The sequence below is a fragment of the Amphibalanus amphitrite genome, unplaced genomic scaffold, assembly GCF_019059575.1.
Source record: "Amphibalanus amphitrite isolate SeventyFive unplaced genomic scaffold, NRLGWU_Aamphi_draft 000381F_arrow, whole genome shotgun sequence".
Classification (NCBI taxonomy): Eukaryota; Metazoa; Arthropoda; class Thecostraca; order Balanomorpha; family Balanidae; genus Amphibalanus; species Amphibalanus amphitrite.
Genome location: NW_024881875.1, coordinates 483,041 through 502,862, shown reverse-complemented (window position 1 = coordinate 502,862; position 19,822 = coordinate 483,041). Strand labels below are relative to the sequence as shown.

Genomic DNA, 19,822 nt, shown 5'->3' with positions numbered 1-19,822 from the left:
TTTATCTTTTTCGAACTGCCATGTCGTGGCCTATACTCTAGGTAGTAGGTGTTCTATTTTGGCGGTCTCTAACCTGGGTTGCGGTTTGTTTCAGTTGTAAGCCAGCATCGTGCTTAAAGGGACTATCCCACCTTGAACATGGGGTTTGAGTTGAGATAGCCAAGTTTGCGGCGAGGTTCAGAAACCACTATCTATCTAGGTTGCAACCCCCGCGGCCTCTTGGTGTTGAAGAAATTCGTTCCCTTCATTTGATATCTATCTTCAACATGGAGCGACCGTTAGTGTGACGTCACCTCGTTTAGTCATTCTGATTTAAATGGGTTTGTTCGTTCAAAAATCGCTTAAAACTTGGTCTGAACTTTGTTGTGGTGCCTACAGAATAAAAAGAATCAGCTTTATGACAGTAATGTGGCCTGGGGAAGGAGGTAATTTTGAGCTGTGACGTCACATATTTGAAAGTTTGTGTTTGGAATATGGGAAGCCTAAGATGTTTAATGAAAAATAAATGCCAGAACCGTGTTCCTGGTCATCCAATCTATAAAGTCGGGCACAATTTAACTGGTTTTAACAACATTTTAGAAGGTGGGATAGTCCCTTTAAGTAATAAGGGCATTCGGCAATGTTTCCCCCAGAATTCGGTAATTGGTCGGCCAACTCAGCTCAACGCCAAAGAAATGATTTGTGGACTGTGTGAGTTTTCCGATAAACTCAGGATATTGAGCTGGGATCTGCCAGCGATTGCTATTCATGCGGAACTCCTGCGAGCAGACACGAGGAGTCCAATAACGTGCTCTAAGGCGCGTGTAGTGGCCAAACGTTTGGACTGCAGCTGTCTGAGTTCGGTATCAGCCCGATCGCGCTCACTAGCTGGTTTCCCATGACCTGCAAAGTGAACAGGATAGTGGGCAGAGGATGTTCAACTGCCGTCCGCTAAAAAAGGGAGCGATCTGTATGCGTGAAACCGTCTGACGTAGTACATAAACCTGTGCAGACCGCAGAGAGCAGACCCATGCGCCAAATACCGACAGTCGCATGTCCCCTGCTTTATTCCCTTTGAACACGCACCTCCTGAAAAGGAAGCAAATAAACAACCACTCACACCTGCAGTCGCCAGTGCATTCAGATGAATCAATGCAATGTGAGGAGCGCACTTGAGTGAGGTGAATCCTTTTCAGCTACGTCGAATCGCTCATGTACGATGGATCGCGCTCCTGTACAACATTCACATGTTGAGACGAAGTTTCACAAAAAGGAATAATACAAAATACGAGACAGTCACCGCGCGCGCAAATCACAGTTCACGTTCCCATTAGAAACCAGGAAGAATCCTTCCCTTCTTCTTAAGTTTGTTTACTATCTTCTTTTTCTTCTGATCTCTCCTTTCCTGGATGTTACCCAGCCTCTTGTTTTGCCGCTCTTCCTTCTTCTTTTTCTCATTCTGAACCCTTTCATCCCATTTCTTCTTGCTCTGTTTCTTCTTCTGCTGTTGTCTACGCATGGTCTTCTTAATGAGCTTCGGATCGTCCCGAATTTTCTCTCCTGTGGCTTTTTTCATCGCCGTTTCCCAAGCTTCTTTTTCCGCTTCTCCCGAGCCCTTCTGTTTCTTCTGCTGTTTCTCACGGGCTTTGTGCAACTCTGCCTTCAGACTTGCCTTTTTAGCCTTGGGCTTCTCTGGCGATTCAGCTGAAGCGAAATCGAATTTACTAAAGACAAGTTTGCCTTCGGCGGTGAAAACTGGCTTCGATTTTACGCTTTCGGCAGGAAGTACACCTTGTGACCGACGTTCAATCATTTTTTGTTTCTTGGCTGTCTTCACGGCGTTGATTTTGGAGTTTATCGCTCCACCTTTGCCCTGCTGTTTCTGTTTTTGCTTCTTTTTCTCCATCTTGTTTAACCGCTTGCGGATATTTTTCTGGGCCCTCAAACTTCCACTTCTCGCTGGAAACACAGCGGATCATTATAAGCCATCCCCAGTTATTCCACAATGACGTATTTGATAGTGGGTTAAAGTAGGATCACTATCCTTGTTTGTTTATTGGGGCTTAAGGGCGCGCCGACTACAAGGTCATTTTGCGCCCAAGGGATCACTATCCATAAAAAATACCGACAGCTAATTATAATGAATACAAATACCTAACAATTGATTTGGGCACCGGGACTGTCAAGTCGTCGGCGCCCATATTGTTCTATAGCAATCGAATATCAGATAACAAACGAATATATTAATCGACTGTCCACGTTTTCACGCGTCATTCATTTAGTCGACTAAGTTTTGGATATCAAGAACCCTTAATGCCAAAGTTCCTCAATCCCTACGACTTAAAAAAAAAAAAACTGAAAAAGTGTAACAATCGTGCCAAAAAAGAGTTTGGTAGGAGCAAGGACAGCACTTACCGCGCAATGTTTGTAGCTTGGCGTGCAGCTTCTCTCGTAACACCGCCTGTCGCTCCTCTCGAGTGTTCGGCAGATCGTTTTCTGAGACAAACGATTGGGGGTTAGTTGCGCCAGTGTGCCAGTTGGGGGAACCAGGGCTGTACAAATCCACCACCACCCTAGCAGCGACCTGAACTCTCGCCGTCTGTTGCCGCCCTTAGAGCCAAGCTGACGGAATTGGGGAAGCTCGGGCACACCCAGTTCAGCAAAAATTGATACCTATGCAAACAAGCATGAAATCCTTACCATCTCAGATCTGAATATCTGATCTGAGTTGACCACCCGATCATCGGTCAGAAACCTCGCTACCAACGAAAGAAAATATACCTTTGATAAAAATCTCACAAAATTAACAGGAGATGGGTAATCAAGCAAGAAAAAGTTTCCAGCTGTGCACTTGAGATGTGTATCTACTATGAGCATAAATAAATTTGAAAATTAATTTATCTCACAGTTCTGGAAGATGAGTTGATCTTAATGCTAGTTTGTTATGCAGGTCACACAAGGAAAGCATACTCAAATGAAGGCAATAGATCATATAAAGATTCGCAGACTCCATTTAATGATCATATTGAACAGCTTGAGTATCCAGCACCAAATCATGCATCATATATGAGACAAAATGCTATTGACTTGGCAATTTGAAGCATCAAATGGGACACTGCTCCTCACCAGCTTCAGACTCCTCAGAGTCGTCGCCGCCATAGCCCTGCTTCAGTTCAGCAGGCAAGTAGGAGAGCACGCGACATATGAAATCGTGATCATCTTGCACCAACTCCATCTCTTCACTCCTGCTAATGCTTTCCTCAGTGGCCTGAAAACAAGCACATACCTGTTATCTAATATTCAATGTGGCAATATCCTTGCAGAAAAACATAACAGTGACACCATGTTATATTAGTGCCACCAGTGTCAAATGTTCAATATGTAAGCAGGTATCTGGTAGGGATTATGCAAATAGCTATTTACCAAAGATGATTTTCATAAGCTAAATATTATATAGTCATATACCACTACTTCACCAGTTACCACTTCCCTTTTTCTTTCCTAAGAAGTTCAATAGGTACCTATCACACAGGACAAATGCATTTAGCATGGTCATGGTAGGAAGGCAATATCAACAATTTTTTCTAAACCCTACAACTGTTCTCTCATGAATTTCCAACAAGTTGGATAGAAGCTTTCAAAAATGGTAGGTTAGGTACAGTCCCTCAACATTTCTCAAGTTTGTCTGTCTTGTCAGATCAAGCAATGCCAGAACAAGCCTAACGACACACATATTTGATAGGATCTGATTGGGCATGTTTTAAGAGGGATATTTTGTGCTTCCTGGAAATTTATGAGAGAACAGAGGTGGGGTTTAGAAAAAAAATGCTCTGATTTGTAGGTAGGTAACATATAGTGTTCGCTAATTCAGGCAACTACATGCTCATGTTGATAAAGATACTGTATTCAAGAAATGTCAGTTGGTTGTGAATCATAATTAACAGAACTATTTGACATGTAGATATGTCGGTGCATAGGTACCTTTGCTTTTTTCTTCATGACCACTGACACAATGCAGGTCAAGCTTGAAGTACAGATGTGGTGCACTGCCTGCTTTGACTTCACTTGAAAGTCAAACCGAAACTAGGTATGTACCTATGTTCTTATTTCTTGGCTTAGCACGCTTCTTCTTGACATATATTGAGAACCTGTAAGACAATATTCAAGTACAGCCCTCTGCAAACTGCGTGGTAGGTATTCTTTCTTCGACAAAACCGAGAATAGCGCGGATACTATGCTATCGGTAGCTCGGAAATCATATACAGCAAGATGCGCGAGACTCCGCACCTTAGATTGGCATTACCATCGCATTCATTTTCCACCCAGTTTGGCAACAAAACCCAAAAGTTTATATTTGCCCCCAAAACAAACTTTTGCATTTTGTTGCCACACAAGGCATATACTTTGTTTAGTGATATACCCAATCGAAGGAGTAGAGCATGGCGCCTCTATTTTCAGTGAGTTCCGACCGACTGACAACGTAGTCTTTGAGTTATTACTGGTTTTGTCGAAAAAAGAATACCTACCACGCAGTCTGCTGAGGACTGTACATGTAAGCTCATTAACAAAATCGCATACACAAGAAAATGTGACTTAAAGGGACCCTCCCACCTTCAAAAAAGTTAATGAACTGGCATGAAAGTGATGTCGCTCGGTTCAGAAAGAGTGAAAACGAATATCTACCAAATTTCATCGAAAAATATTCACCGGTTTTCAAGATATTAGACTTTTACTTTTGTTTACTGTTTGGGATCTCCGCTGTTCCTGGCGACTTTATTTGAAAGTGCGGCATTTGTTGCGCGCAAAGCAGCATATACCACCGCGTGCTACCAAACGTTTTAGTAAAAGATTAAAAAATTGTTAGATCTCCGCTGACGTCACAAATTCTAAGGGGGCATTCCAATGCACTAGCCCCTTAGAATCCGAAAACTGCAAGTTTGAAATTCCATATCTCAGTAGGTGGAACTATGGTCATGAGTACCCAAATATAGGAACGTTCCCATTTTTGGGAACGGAGTTCCCAAATATGGGAACGGGCGTTCCCATTTATGGGAACGGAAGGTAATTTTTCGGCCGTTCGCCCACTAAAACTCACGTCAAGTGCATCACGTCTCAAAAAAGCGCACGCTAATTAACCCCGCGTTCGATGTCTCTCGGACGGCGAAGATTCTACGCCGTCCGGCCAATCACGTTTCATAACCGCAGCCGAGCCCCCGCTGACCTTGGACGTTATTGGCCGGACGGCAAAGAATCTTTGCCGTCCGGGAGACATCGAACGCCGCCTTAAGTACCTTCTAAGTCTCTATAAAATTATCTTCAATCTGACCGTTGCACAAGGAAATTGACCGTCGAATGATATTTTTAATGATTTTTTGAAATGACGGAATGGTGAAAACATGGGTTAAACTACATTTAACTTGCAATTTTAAGGAGAATGAAGCGTTTTTTACATTTTGAGGTCAAGTATAATAATTTTCGCCTGGTTATGAAGTTTCATACTAGCGACACCAGATGCTGACATATGCAAGCGAACACGCGGACAGTCCGGGGGTAATATTGGTGACATTTGGTGTCGGGGCGCACGACCGCATGGAACGTCAGTGATTTTACCGAACTACTGTTGTAAACTCAGTTTCAGTGGTTTAAAATTATTCAGCTGTATTTTATCGTCCCAGAAAGACATCTTTTATTTGGATGCTAGCTGTTTAGAGTTGTTTTATAAGGAGCGTCATGAGCGTGGTTTTTGTCTTCCGTGTTTCTAAGCGTGATCGTTTTGGGGGAATTTCTCTTATATAGGTCGCTCTGTGTGGCTTATTTATAATTTTTATGCTGATTTCGATCATTCCTCGTGCCCATCCTACCAGGCCTTTTGCCACTTACACTCATCAAGAAAGGAAAAAACTAGATTTTCATTGGGACTAGGTGTTTTGAGGGTGTAGCATATTCAGCGTTCCCATTTTTGGATACTTCCTTGTGCTCGTCAACTATCGGTGATAAACAGACAGGTGCTTGACATGTCTCCACCCTCGGCGCGGACGGTGGATATAGGTATGGAGGACCTTGTTGAACATCGCTGAGCGTTGTGAATTACGTAATCCTGCAGAGGGGGGCGTGCCCGCTGCGAGATCGACGGGAATAAAAGCGCAGAAGACCGGGCGAAACATGCGACGGTCTTGCCGGAAAGGTCATCTGATGATTGTTGCGTTAACAATAATTTGCGGCGTTGGACGTGATGCTTGTTAATGAAAAGAGCCCCTGAAAGGCGTCGGTGAAATCGTTCCCAATTTTGGGTACGCCGTTCCCATAATAAGGAACGCTTGCAGCGCCAGTGTACGAGAGCGTTCCCAAATTTGGGCTCGCGGCCCGGATGATGGACTGCTTTAGAAATAGGGGAACGATTTGAAACTACGATGGGCCTTACAATATCAAACTCTTTCCCAACAATATTGAGACAAATATCAGGCGGTTCACGATCGTTTTATATTTTTTGGACGTCATTTAACGGTTCTTTTTCTTGTTTTAAATAATGCCTACATGGCGTTCCCATATTTGGGTTTATCGTTCCCAAACATGGGAACGAAAATGCGTTCCCGAAAATGGGCACGCTTGACCATAGTTCCGCCTACTGATCTCCGAATTAAAGCATTTTTCGATGTTGTGAGTGCCCAAACCGGTATTTTCAGGCCATGGCCACCAATTTGGCTATCTCAACTCAAAACTAATGTTAAGGTGGGAGGGTCCCTTTAAATATATTTCATATCAATATGTTGAAGTGTGAAAAACAGGAATCGGCAGACTTTACATGAATACAAGTACCTACTAGAGGCTTACCCGTACACCAGAGTAAGAGATTACTAAGCACTATTATTCTTGAATGAATATTGAGTCTACATTTTACACTACCGACGGCATAAAAATAAAAACACCAATTCATTCAAGCACTAACCACCGCAAAACCCCCCCAGGCCGCAAAACCAACGAACGAAGCGGTGCGGAGTGTGTGTCACATGCGCTAGCGCCAGTAATTGTAAATACAGCGCAGTAAATGTGCTTATATGGAAGATGAATGCCACTAGTAATTTTAAATTGGTTAGCCCCAGTTGGTAAAACGCCTTTTGGGGCGGCCAACGCACGATAGGCGGGCGGCCGCATTTAGCGCGACAAAAATCATTTTGGTGACCTCCGACAACAACATACAACAACGATGCGTTTAAACTAAGAAATACCTGGGGCATTCAAAAATACTCAAATAAGCTTGCTGGCATAATGCCATCAACGCTAAAATGAGCCGTGAGCGAAACATTCGACAATGTTTACCATCCATCACATGGTGGTCAATATGCTATGCTCAATGCGCTGTGTTCGTTGCTTTATCAAACAGAAACTGCCCGGCGGTAAGCCTATTTTCTGAAGTTTTACGATGAACAAGGACATAGTCAACGCAGAGACAGGTATTTCACTTCCCACAACTCCCCTGCACAATATCTACATGCCTTTTTGTGAGACGCTACGAACAAGGCTTCAGAAAATCAAATTTTTATTTTCAAAGAACCCTAAAGTTATAATTTCCGCCGATTTCCGCGACGTAGTTCTTTGGCTTAGTTAAAGGGACCCTCCCACCTTCAAAAAAGTTTATGAATTGGCATGAAAGTGATGTCGCTCGGTTCAGAAAGAGCGAAAACGAATATCTACCAAATTTCACCGAAAAATATTCACCGGTTTTCAAGATATTAGACTTTTACTTTTGTTTACTTTTTTGGGATCTCCGCTGTTTCTAGCGACTTCATTTTAGAAGTGCGGCGTTTGCGGCAGATGTTGCGCGCAAATAGCATATACCACCGCGTGCTACAAAACGTTTTAGTCAAACATTTAAAAATCATTAGATATCTGCGCTGACGTCACACATTCAGAGGGGTATTCCTAAGCATTAGCCCCTCTGAATCAAAATGCTGCAATTTTGAAATTCAATATTTCTGATCTAAGGCATTTCTCGATGTTGTGAGTGCCGAAACCGGTAATTGTGAGCCAGGGACCCCATTTTGGCTATCTCAACTCAAATCTAATGTTAAGGTGGGAGGGTCCCTTTAAAATGAGTGTTTATCTACAAGTTGCGATAAAATGTAGCTGCTAATACCCGCGATCTTCATAATTATAACCATTTTTGTCGGACACGTTTATGCCCGTGCACACCGAGGCACGAGGGCGGCCGGGCGCCTGGGCGATATGAGGCATGTCGCTGACCCCACACGTGGGCTTATTCCGGGTCGCTGATTGGCTCGTTGGTTGACATGTCACGTGACACAGCTGACAGTGTTGTTATCGGTTGCAATAAAATCGATTTTCTTCAGCTAGATTGGTACGGACTGACTTAACTTGTCCCTCAACCCTCGCCCGTATAGGGGCGGGGTCGAACGGACCCCCCCCCCCCACGCCTCGTTTTTTCGCGAATAACTCGCGTAAAAAGCGGCTGATCGCGACGAAACTTTCAGTACCCTCGCATTGATCAATTTTACACCTACCATCAAAATTTCATGACCCTGACCCAAATGACCTTTGACCTGTGACCTCTTTTTCGAGACCATGTTTGGCCGGAATCGCGCAGAGGTCGACAAAATCTCTGACCATCTGACCCTAGTCAGAGAAAAATATACGAGCGAAAAGCACCAAAAGAAGAAAATCACGGAAGACATTCTTAGATGAGCAAAGTCAACATTGTTTTGTTCAGATACAATCATGCACCTCTGTCATAGACTAGCAAGTAGCAACAGCACGAATAACAATTTAGTGATCACAGTTTTCTTCCATTTCTCCACTTTCTCCCTAGTCAGAGCTGGTCTGATCCGGTCAGAAGCAGCTCTGTGCCTATTAGGTTTGTTTTCCTACCAGTTCATAACCAAATATCGCTCTTATTGGCAGTCGGAGAAAGTGGTGTTTTTGTCGAGCCCTTTGTTTTCTTCGGCTGCCAAATCTTGAGACTTGAGAGATAATAGTTGAGAATTATCAATGATAATCGCTATTTCTGGCGACGTTTTTTGTATATCTGAAGGATTTTCTTCAAATACGAAGAAAAGTCTCAAGAACGGGAAATTATATGATTTGGAAGCAATTGAAAGCGCAATGTTTGGGCGCATATTTACGTCTGGACAACGAGTTGCGGGGAAAAGTGCTGATTTTGTCGCAGTTTTAGGAGTCGGTGATTAGGCTGGTTTTTTGGGTTACTTTTTCGCTCCGATTCCTGTATTTCATAGTGTTTGGCTTTTGAATATTTTAGTTCTTTCAGAGAAATATTACTTGCCTTACAGATTTTGTAAAAATGTTTCAATTTTTATAAGCCGAACGTTAGAGTCCTAAAACAATACATCAGTACTACTATTATTGTAAACAAACAAACGGAGCACCACTTGGCTCTGTTCCAAGGCCTTTTTCGAGTTCATCTGGAGGTTTTCGTACTCGTGTACTCGTGTACGTTTTGTTGGATGTCTTAAATCTCTTGTGATTGACTTATAGCATATTAAAGAAGCATGTTGACTGAAAACAATCCCAAGTATCCAGGAGGAGGCTAAGAGAGGTCCTGATCGTCCTGAGCAAGATCAAGTTGAAGTTATGAAATGTTGGTTGATAAACGCAGGTTGATCTGGCTCACTTATCAGCAATAAAAGTAAAATTAAAAGAGCTTATTGGCTAAAAACAAGCCATATTATTGCAGGAGATCAATACTGAAGAGTACGCCGAGCAGTATCAAGCCAGAAAATGTTTGCTGATGATGATTGCATATTGTCTATTGATGTATTGGGATGAATAATTAATTATAACTTATAACAGCAAGATTATAACTATGAAGCGCTGACTATGAAGTGAAAAAATCTAGAATGAGCGAACTCAGGCAGCTTTACTTTGCTATGCAGATGGTAATGTGCATTACTCAAGTGTCTGGCAAATGAAACTTTGCATTTCTTGAAAAAGGATTTCAGTAAAATTGTGAATGTGACAAGCCATGCAACGATATGATCATATAATACGTGTTAATAGTCATTCGTGACAATGATCTTTGGTCCAATATACAATAGCAAAGCTCTCAGCGCTTCTTTCTGTGGATGGCCAGAAGTGTGACTCAGGATTTAGAAGTATTAGTCTTCTTCACAGGGATGTTATAAAATGTACTGGAGGGTTATCTTCCAGCAAGGAACTTTATTTTGAGTTGGTATGAGATGTAGGCACAAGAACTTAGGTGCTTAGTGCCTATAGTTAGTAGTTGTGTAGGTTTAGTTTGGTCAGGTTAGATTAGGTTATGCTAGTTTTTAGTTAATTTGCCAGGTGTCCATAAAAAATGTGACCAGGGCGGTGTTTCACGGGATGCTGCTACCACGCTGCTATCCAATTGCACGAACTGACGTCACACTTGTGGTAGTGTTGGAGCAATGGGCCTGTTGATGTTTCCATGGAAACCCAATTTGACACGTGTATAAGCAGCGTGCTGCTATCACTGGTGAAACAGGGCCCTGACTAACCTAACCTAACCTCAATCATCACACATATTTGCAATCTACTCATAGCAGAAGCACCCAGTTATATGATAGATACTCACCATGACTCAATCTTACCTGCTAACAACTTAAAAACAGCTCGCGTCAAGCCGTTGCCAAGTTAGCTCACCTTTGCCAAGCCGCATCCATGGAAACAGCCAAATGAGGAACTGGCTCATTGGGTGGCTGGTGTCAGTCTGTGCATTGAAAGTGTTTCTTCTCTGAAGCTGCTCTGCACTGCTGTATTGCCATGTTAGATGCTCAGAAAATGTGGGAAATGATAATTGAGATACTTTAGTGCTTTGTTCATGCTCCAGACATCAACAAGTACAAATTCTGCAGGGTACACCTATGAGCTAGGTGAGTATTTTATGTGAATGTGATGTTTGACTGTAGTAAATACACAAACAAACACAGCTCACCTGTTCAACTCACCTGTTGGGGGTTCCCTGCCTTCCAGAGTACAGCATAGAGGATGTGCATAGGATACGTGAGGAAGGAACCCGCGAACGTAGGGCTCGCCCGGCGGAGACACCACAAGGGGGTGCTGCCAAGCCGGGAACAAGAGCCTGCATAGTGACAAACACGAATTTTGCTATAGTTTCATGATACATACAATAAAAGATCGTATACAATAATGCAAACACAAATTAGGGGAAACAGGTCAACGCAATAGCCATCACATATGATAAGAGAACAAGGCATCACCCATCGAGTCAGCCAACATGGCCTTGAACCTGCTCAGGTCGGATTCACCTACGACCTGGTCAGGGAGTGCGTTCCAAGCGGTGATACAACGCTTGCTGAAGGACCTGGTCCTGACATCAGTTTGTGCTCGAGTGTGGCGGATTTTGAACATGTGGCCTCTGGTACTAGACGAGGGATCAAGTTCGAACATGGTAGTGGCATCTATACAACACTTTGCGTGGAAAATCTTCCAATATTCCAATACAGGGTCACAGTTATATTCAATCTCCACATAAACACAACAAAAACGCCCAAAGCCTCACTCCGCGAGCACACCACAAATAACGCAAGCCTTTGCAGGCACCAAAATGCTTTGATTTACAGGATAGGTATACTTTTTATATCCTTTATCCTCTGGGATCTTGCTGCCAAGTTGAAGTAAGATGACTGAACTTCAGTATTTATCAACCTTTTCTTCTTATAGCCACTGCTATACGAGAATGACTAAATGCTTGGTTTGATTGATTAACTGCCTTGAAAATTTAATGATCGATCTTCAATTCTCAATGAAGGCACAAATAAAATAGTTTCCTCTCCTCTTGGAATACACAAAACAAAATATTTAATAACTTCTTAGTGGATGGACGAGAGCCTGATGCATGTTCGCTTCATATTTTGTAACAAAAGCGCAAAAACTGCAATATAACAGCACTATATGTTTCTGGACAAAATGCAGCGGCAGTAAAACCATCCCTGATGGCATTCATTCTTAGCCAAATGTAATGACAAAAATATTTTGTAGTAACTATTAAATTCCGGCTAAAAACAGTGCACGGTTTGAAAAAGAATCATTCCAATGACGGTCCATTCTTGCGGTCCAGAAATCGCCACTATTTCCGGCCTCTCCAACGCAACTCGTTGTCCAGACGTAAATATGCTGTTTGGGCAGCCGGTGCGGCACGTTGTGCGTGTGCTGCCCGTGCGGGACGAGCGTGTCGCCATCTATTGAACTCTTCCAGCGTTTGCGTAATGCGTGCGTGGTGCGGCGGCGGCGGCGGCGGCGAGCCCTGGTGCGGCGTCAAGGCCCGTGCGGCGTTGGCGCGGTGCGTGGCGCGGTGTGTGGGGTTGGAGTGGGGCCATCGATGTCATATGCCCATAGGTGGCGGAACGGGGGGGGGGGGAGCCGGGTTCCGTGGATCAGGCTAATGTGGATTACATTTGTATACTTGTTCCGACTCATGAGACTACTGTCATTTGTGTATGACTGTCGTATACCCCTACCAGTGTTTTGGGTTGCGTTCTAGCGTGGTGGATAGGTATCCAAAATCATCATTTCTCACAATCGTCGAAGAAAAGGCTGGAGAAAATTGGCCGGTAGTCGGAGAAACTCCATGAAATTTGTCGACCTCTAATGGTTGCTAAATTCGAATTCAGCTCCAAAAACTAGCCTAGAAACATGTTAAACTCGAAAAAGTGAGCCGAGGTCACCCGAGGTCACCAAAGGTTAATGACCTGACCTGACCTTCAGGTGACCTTGACAACCACCCTTATGTATGGAAGCAACATCAAATCACATGTTTGAACGTTTGAAACCACGAAAAGCTTGCAAACGCGCGGCTAATGCGAGCCGACATACGCCGAATCGCGATTCCGGCCAAACATGGTCTCGAAAAAGAGGTCACAGGTCAAAGGTCATTTGGGTCAGGGTCATGAAATTTTGATTTAGATATCTGCGCTGACGTCACACATTCAGAGGGGTATTCCTAAGCATTAGCCCCTCTGAATCAAAATGCTGCAATTTTGAAATTCAATATTTCTGATCTAAGGCATTTCTCGATGTTGTGAGTGCCGAAACCGGTAATTGTGAGCCAGGGACCCCATTTTGGCTATCTCAACTCAAATCTAATGTTAAGGTGGGAGGGTCCCTTTAAAATGAGTGTTTATCTACAAGTTGCGATAAAATGTAGCTGCTAATACCCGCGATCTTCATAATTATAACCATTTTTGTCGGACACGTTTATGCCCGTGCACACCGAGGCACGAGGGCGGCCGGGCGCCTGGGCGATATGAGGCATGTCGCTGACCCCACACGTGGGCTTATTCCGGGTCGCTGATTGGCTCGTTGGTTGACATGTCACGTGACACAGCTGACAGTGTTGTTATCGGTTGCAATAAAATCGATTTTCTTCAGCTAGATTGGTACGGACTGACTTAACTTGTCCCTCAACCCTCGCCCGTATAGGGGCGGGGTCGAACGGACCCCCCCCCACGCCTCGTTTTTTCGCGAATAACTCGCGTAAAAAGCGGCTGATCGCGACGAAACTTTCAGTACCCTCGCATTGATCAATTTTACACCTACCATCAAAATTTCATGACCCTGACCCAAATGACCTTTGACCTGTGACCTCTTTTTCGAGACCATGTTTGGCCGGAATCGCGATTCGGCGTATGTCGGCTCGCATTAGCCGCGCGTTTGCAAGCTTTTCGTGGTTTCAAACGTTCAAACATGTGATTTGATGTTGCTTCCATACATAAGGGTGGTTGTCAAGGTCACCTGAAGGTCAGGTCAGGTCATAGGCGCGGGAGCCGGGGGGGCAGTGGGGGCAGCTTGCCCCCCCAACTCTGGGGCCGTGGGGGCGGTGCCCCCACAGCTTTGAGACGGAATACCACACTTTTTTTGCAAATGTTTTCTTTTTTTGTTGAAAAAGCCGAGGGGTGAAAAATAAGTGGCCTAAAACCGGTGAGAAAACTAGATTTGGGGGTACCCTAGGTTAATCTCTATTATGATGTGCCCCCCCAGTCGGAAAGTAGTTCCCGCGCCCCTGGGTCAGGTCATTAACCTTTGGTGACCTCGGGTGACCTCGGCTCACTTTTTCGAGTTTAACATGTTTCTAGGCTAGTTTTTGGAGCTGAATTCGAATTTAGCAACCATTTGAACATTTACGAAGTAGTTTTGGCGCCTTCGTAACATGTTATGAGGCTGTCAGAGGTGGTTGACACGCATTACGAATACCCGTCACAACCCCTACCGGTTGACCTGACCTGACCTGACCCGACCTGGTCTAAATGCTTAAAGACATCATCTCTGATCAAAACTAACACGATATTCGTGATCAGCACCCCGGAAAACCACATAGCAGCCACACTTTACGACTTTCCAACAGGTCCCGATTTTCCCGGTTTTCGGGTCATTGACCTGACCTGGAAGGTCACCCGATGACCTAGGACCTTAAAATTGGGTATCATCGGCTTCCTCTCGTCAAGGGCAACACGCTCGTTTTTTCCGCGAAGCTCTAGCTCGATCAGGGGCCAAATGCGAGGGGGGTCGTACCCCCCCCCCCCCTTGTGCCGTCGAAGGACGCAAAATGGCCTGTGCCGGCGAGGGTTAAAATTGGGTATCATCGACTTCCTCTCGTCACGGACAGCACGCTCGTTATTTTCCGCGAGGCTCTAGCTCGATCAGGGGCGAAACGGCAAGGGCAACGTCCAACGACCTGTGCGGTTCCGGACGGTCTCCCCCCCCCCCCCCCCTATACGTTCGCGGCTGTCAAAACCAATACGGGCGAGGGTTAAAGCAATAACATTTGAAATAGTTCGCATTTCATTCCTGCACGGCTGATAATGTATACGATGTGTTTTGGCGACCTCATAGTATTTTCATTGAATATTGCACCACGGGGCTGCTATGGTAAGCATAAAATAAATGTACTTAATGTGTCCCAGAAATATCTTAAACAACATCCATAGACATTTCACCTTAGCATTATTCGCTCTCAAGCACCCAGAGGCTCCGACAGGCGAAACTGTATTTTTGTCGCGCTAAATGCGGCCGCCCGCCCATTGTGCAACGGAGCGAGCGAGAGGGTGGGATGGAGTGTGGACCTTTCACTATACGTGCGAAATGGCGAGGGGTTACCCCCAACTAATTCGTGGACTGTGCACTGTACCTTACTAGCTGGTCCTGACTCCTTAGCGATGTGCTAAATTTGAGCGCAATCAGCAGAGCCGTTCTTGATATCTGGAAGCGATATGATATCTGATATCTGACAGCTGGGGGGGGGTCGGATCCGACCCCCCCCCCTCTCCTGTTATCTCGAGAACCAATGGTCGCATCGAGTCCCGCGAGGCGGCGTTCGAAAGGTCTCTATGAGACCCTTTGAGAGCACTCGTTGAAATTTTAAAATTGAGGTCAACTTTCTGGTCAAGGTCAGATCAAAGGTCAAATTCTGGGGTTTCTGCATGATAAGGCTTACGGACAGCGAAATCGATAGCTTCACCTACCTACTGAAGGCATAAAAAATCGTTTTTACCTACCTACTGCGCATCAACAAGTCAGGGCTAAGATAAAAGTCAATTTTCCAATTTTCTGTATTTGACATAAAAACATAGGCGGTGGAACAGGGGGGGCACCAGGGCACCGTGCCCCCCCCCCATTGAATTTGCCATTTTAACATTAGCCCTATAGGCGTTGCCAAGATTACTTTACTACTCGGCGTTGCATTGCATGGGAAGAATGGGACCAAAAGTTGGCGGTGCCTCCCCCCCCCCTGAGCACGCGCAGTGGAAGCGGGCGGATTTCGCCTGCACCCCTCCTGTTTTTCGCCAATAACTCGCGCCGCAAACATGATATGACGATGATGAGATGACGTCACAGGTCAGGTCAAAGATAATGTTTCACCGTTCACGGGTATTCTAGGGAATGCGCTATACCCAATGCTATGTAAACCGCTATACCTAACATTGAGTAAAACACATTTTGTCGAAAATCAGCGGTAGGGCGTAAGTTGCCTAATACCTAGGAAAGACCCGGGGCCGGGAGTTATGGGCCGGTTTTGTGAAAAGGCAATTTTCTTCCAGTGGGAAGTGGCTAGACCCGGTTTTTTCACTCTGTGTACGTCAAACTGCCTTTCGCCTGCAAAGTGTGCCTGATATTAGGCATCTAGGATTAACCCGCGCCCCACTGGGGTCTGTGTATGACACGCCCTACTGGGGGGCTACTCATATCCCCCTCCTAACTCCGAAACTACTGGGCCGATCGTCAAAATTCAAACGGCATCTGATAGCCCCGGAAAAACTATCGAGCGAAACCTAATTTCATTGACCTCGAGGTCACCGATGACGTCACAGGTCAGGTCAAAGTAAAAATTATCGATATTTGGCTTGTTCACATTTTGGGCTCTGGCTGCCGTCTTAAGGCCTGGCTACACTATGCGTTTTCTGCGTGCGTTTTTTGCGTGTTTGCGGCTTTCAGGTCAAAAAAGGTCAAATTTCAAAGTTGAAATTTTTCAACAAAAAAGCATGTCTATCGGATGCAGTTTGAGATCAGGAACACGATGGTGCTTTCTATATTGGTTTAAGATGTCAAATTCGTACAAAAAAAATTGATTTGAAAAAAAATAAAATTGTGAAAATTTTGCTATAATGCGTATAACTTAGCCATTTTTGAAGATTTCTGGCTAAAACTTGCTAGAGTACGTCATAAGCATATGTTCTATCATATATGCCGTTTTTCGAAAAGTCAAAAGGTTTATAAAAAAAAATATAAAAGCACAAATTTTGAATTTAATAAATATAATTTTCGAAATTTTCAAAATTTTGAAAATTCGAGATAGCAGTTTGATAGCGCAGCTCATTCTGAGTCCTCTCATGCAAAAAAAAAGGATCTAGCTAAAAAAAACTGAGCTCTTGGGAGCGATTCCCGTGGTTCAATGTTTTGCGTCGAAATCGGCCGAACATGACGGCACTCTGACGTCATTTCCGGCCGACCTATGATAGATACGAAGTTCAAATTTTGACACAAGGTGTCAAATTGATGCAGCCGAAGGTACTGAAAGTTTGGCGGCGATACCTACGTCAAGCGGTTTAGAAGTTATTGCAGAAAAATGGGAGGGGGGCTATGAATAGCCCCCCCCCCCGTGGGGCGCGGGTTAACTATTTTATCTCGAGATAACTTTCAATAAATCATGCACTTTTACGATCCATCAAAATACACTGGGAGGTATGGGCCATGGCCCGGGAGGTATGGGCCGGTGCAATGTTTCATATTCTTTTCTCGATAATGAGAACAATACTCGTAGCTGGTATCTACCTTGATCTCTTTTAGAGCCCAGGAACCGCATAAGCGGCCAACAGCTTACTTCATGGCCGGGGGTAAAAAGGGCACATATGTATTTTGGTAAACTCAATCATGCTCCATGAAATAAGATGAATAATATTTTTCTGTTCGAATGAACTTTGTATAGTTAAATTTTCGACCATGCGCGACAAAAATGAAACTTATTGAAGGGGACATTTAATGAAACATCATTTTATTTATTTAGGATCAACGGGGGTGGGTGGCCCGAACCTTCCGGTTATGGACGCCAGAATGTGCGTAGCGTCTCAGCTCATAATCTTGCAAGAAAGCTTCAAATTGTCTATCCAGTCTTAATTTGCATGCTTTAAACTTAATATTACCGATGGTCTGGCATCATAAAACGAGCCTGGTTCAAATTCATCACGAATTTTCTGTATGTACCGTATTTTACTCCGTATACGCCGCTCATTGCCAAAGAAGACTGAGGAAATTTTTTGAAAATGACGTGGGTTGTGTAACGGAATGGCTGCTACCAGTTTACGCGGTCAAATGTGTAAAAATACGCAACACTTCTTCAAAACTGCGATGACCCCTATATCCAGGGGGCCCATACCTCCCGGGTCTCCCCTACATATGTTGCTATTGGAGATCACCGATAATACCAGACCAGGTCACAGGTCAGGTCACCAAGGGTCAGCACTGAGCACATGAACCCAACTTACTATGATTGTGCAATGCATGTTTTATGGCCAATTTTTCATTTCCCACTCAATGGTGTTGGTTAGAAGACCATCAGGTACGGTTTAGGCCACTTTTTGGTGAAAGTCAGGCCAATGTCAGGTCAAAAAGGTCAAGTTTCAAATTGATAGTTTTGCATCAAATGGGTATGGATTCGATGCAACTCGTCACGGCGAGTCTAATGGTGGTCTTTGTTTTGCACTACATGGTCTAGAATTGCTAAAAATTGAGGTTGAACATTTGACGTCATCACTTTTGAACAGATTTTTTCGCTATAACTTGGCCAAAAAAGAGGTATCGATCTCAAATTTGGTATGTTGATAGGAGGCAGTAGGGATTATCACGAAGGTATATTCCGTTTTTTCGAAATAAAAAAAAATCTGGGATTTTTGGCTATTATATTTGAAAAAAAAAATAATTTTTTGATTTTTGGGGGTGAAAATCCTAAAATTTCAAAAATCTTAGATAGCAGTTGTATAGCTCAGTTAACCCGCGCCCTGATGGGGGCCATTTTGCCCCCCCCCTTGTGGTTTTTCTTAAATAACGAGAACACGGCGGCGCACGGCGCCGCCAAATTTAAAGTACCTTACCGGGCATCAATTTGACACCTTCACACAAAATTTCAAGTCACAGGTCACCTCGGGTCAGGAGTTATTGAGGTCAAACTGAGGTCATGTTCGAGTAAAAATGAGCAAAAAACATGACATCTTGAAACGCTCACCAATTCTACGGTTAACAAGCAATTTTAAAGTTCTTTAGGTATGTGGTTGTGTAGAAAAAAGAGGCCGCTACAAAACTGCTATCTCGGATTTTCGAAATTGTGAGATTTTGACCCCAAAAAATAATTTTTTTTTTTTAGAAAAACTCAAAAAATTTCCAAACTTTTTTTGAATTTCGAAAAAAAAACGGAATATGTGTGATAGTCCCTGCGCTCTTCGATATACCTATATATACCAAATTTTAGATCGATACTTTTTTTGGCCAAGATATAGTGAAAAAACTTAAAAATTGATTATGTAAAAATTTTTAACTCAATTTTTAGCAATTCTAGACCACGTAGCGCAGAACAGAGACCACCATTGAACTCCCCGTGACGAGCTGCATCGAATCGATACCCATTTTATGCAAAAATATCAATTTTGAAATTTGACCTAATTTGACCTGACCATGACCTGACCTTGACCTGACCTTCACCAAGACATAATCTCAACTGACCCAAGGGCTGCCTGTCCCACATAATCGCATTTGGCATATAAAATGGACCATAAAACATGCATCACATGATATTCTTAATTTGTGACCCTAAAGTGACCTGACCTCTGTACCTGACCTGGTATCAGTGACCTCAAACAGCAAAATATGTGTTTGGCGAACATTTCCCCATCGATGATTTTCAATTAAATGCATTTTACTCAGGGTCTATTTTAACATGTTAACTGGGGTGGCAAAACCCACCCCAGTGGTGCGGTTTTCCACCCCAGTCGTCTTGCTTTGCCACCCCAGTGCAAAACAGCCCAAAAGTCTGCCCACAGATATTGGCTGCCGACAATCACGGAGGCGACACATTCTTGGGGCGAACTCAGCTTGACAGGGGGAAAAGGGCTCACTGAGGCGCCACCACCACCAATGGGATGCCCTCTCACTACTGGGGGCGCCCTGCCGCAACTGTGGCGCCCTACTTTTTTTTATAAATTTAGCTTGAATGTTTGAATGGATGGATTGACAGAGCCGGAGCCCACGCTAAGCAGAGCTTGTTGCGTAGACCCCGACCCCTACCGTCTGATCGCGCAATTCCGGGTAACGGAATAATTTAGATGCC

General features: G+C 44.1%; 1 protein-coding gene and 1 long non-coding RNA gene across 10 annotated transcripts; one reads left to right on the top strand and one right to left on the bottom strand.

Annotated features, from left to right (window-relative positions):
- Positions 1–1,027: 1,027 nt before the first annotated feature.
- On the bottom strand, positions 1,028–7,711 carry LOC122390072 (surfeit locus protein 6 homolog). Of its 9 annotated transcripts, none has more exons than XM_043382700.1 (5): positions 7,696–7,711; positions 3,961–4,127; positions 3,106–3,247; positions 2,395–2,475; positions 1,028–1,938 (listed from the first exon to the last, which is right to left on the bottom strand). In XM_043382700.1, the coding sequence occupies exons 2-5, from the start codon at positions 3,976–3,978 to the stop codon at positions 1,310–1,312; spliced, it is 870 nt and encodes a 289-aa protein (XP_043238635.1). In that variant the 5' UTR covers positions 3,979–4,127; positions 7,696–7,711; the 3' UTR covers positions 1,028–1,309. The 9 variants fall into 9 exon arrangements, with proteins under 9 accessions (XP_043238635.1, XP_043238628.1, XP_043238630.1 ...); XM_043382693.1 differs by lacking the exon at positions 7,696–7,711 and adding an exon at positions 6,811–7,008; XM_043382695.1 differs by lacking the exon at positions 7,696–7,711 and adding an exon at positions 6,926–6,979.
- Positions 7,712–9,154: 1,443 nt separating this feature from the next.
- On the top strand, positions 9,155–10,057 carry LOC122390070. Its single transcript, XR_006258062.1, has 2 exons — positions 9,155–9,441; positions 9,686–10,057. It is a non-coding gene; the product is annotated as an uncharacterized LOC122390070 (long non-coding RNA).
- The last annotated feature ends 9,765 nt before the right edge of the window (positions 10,058–19,822 follow it).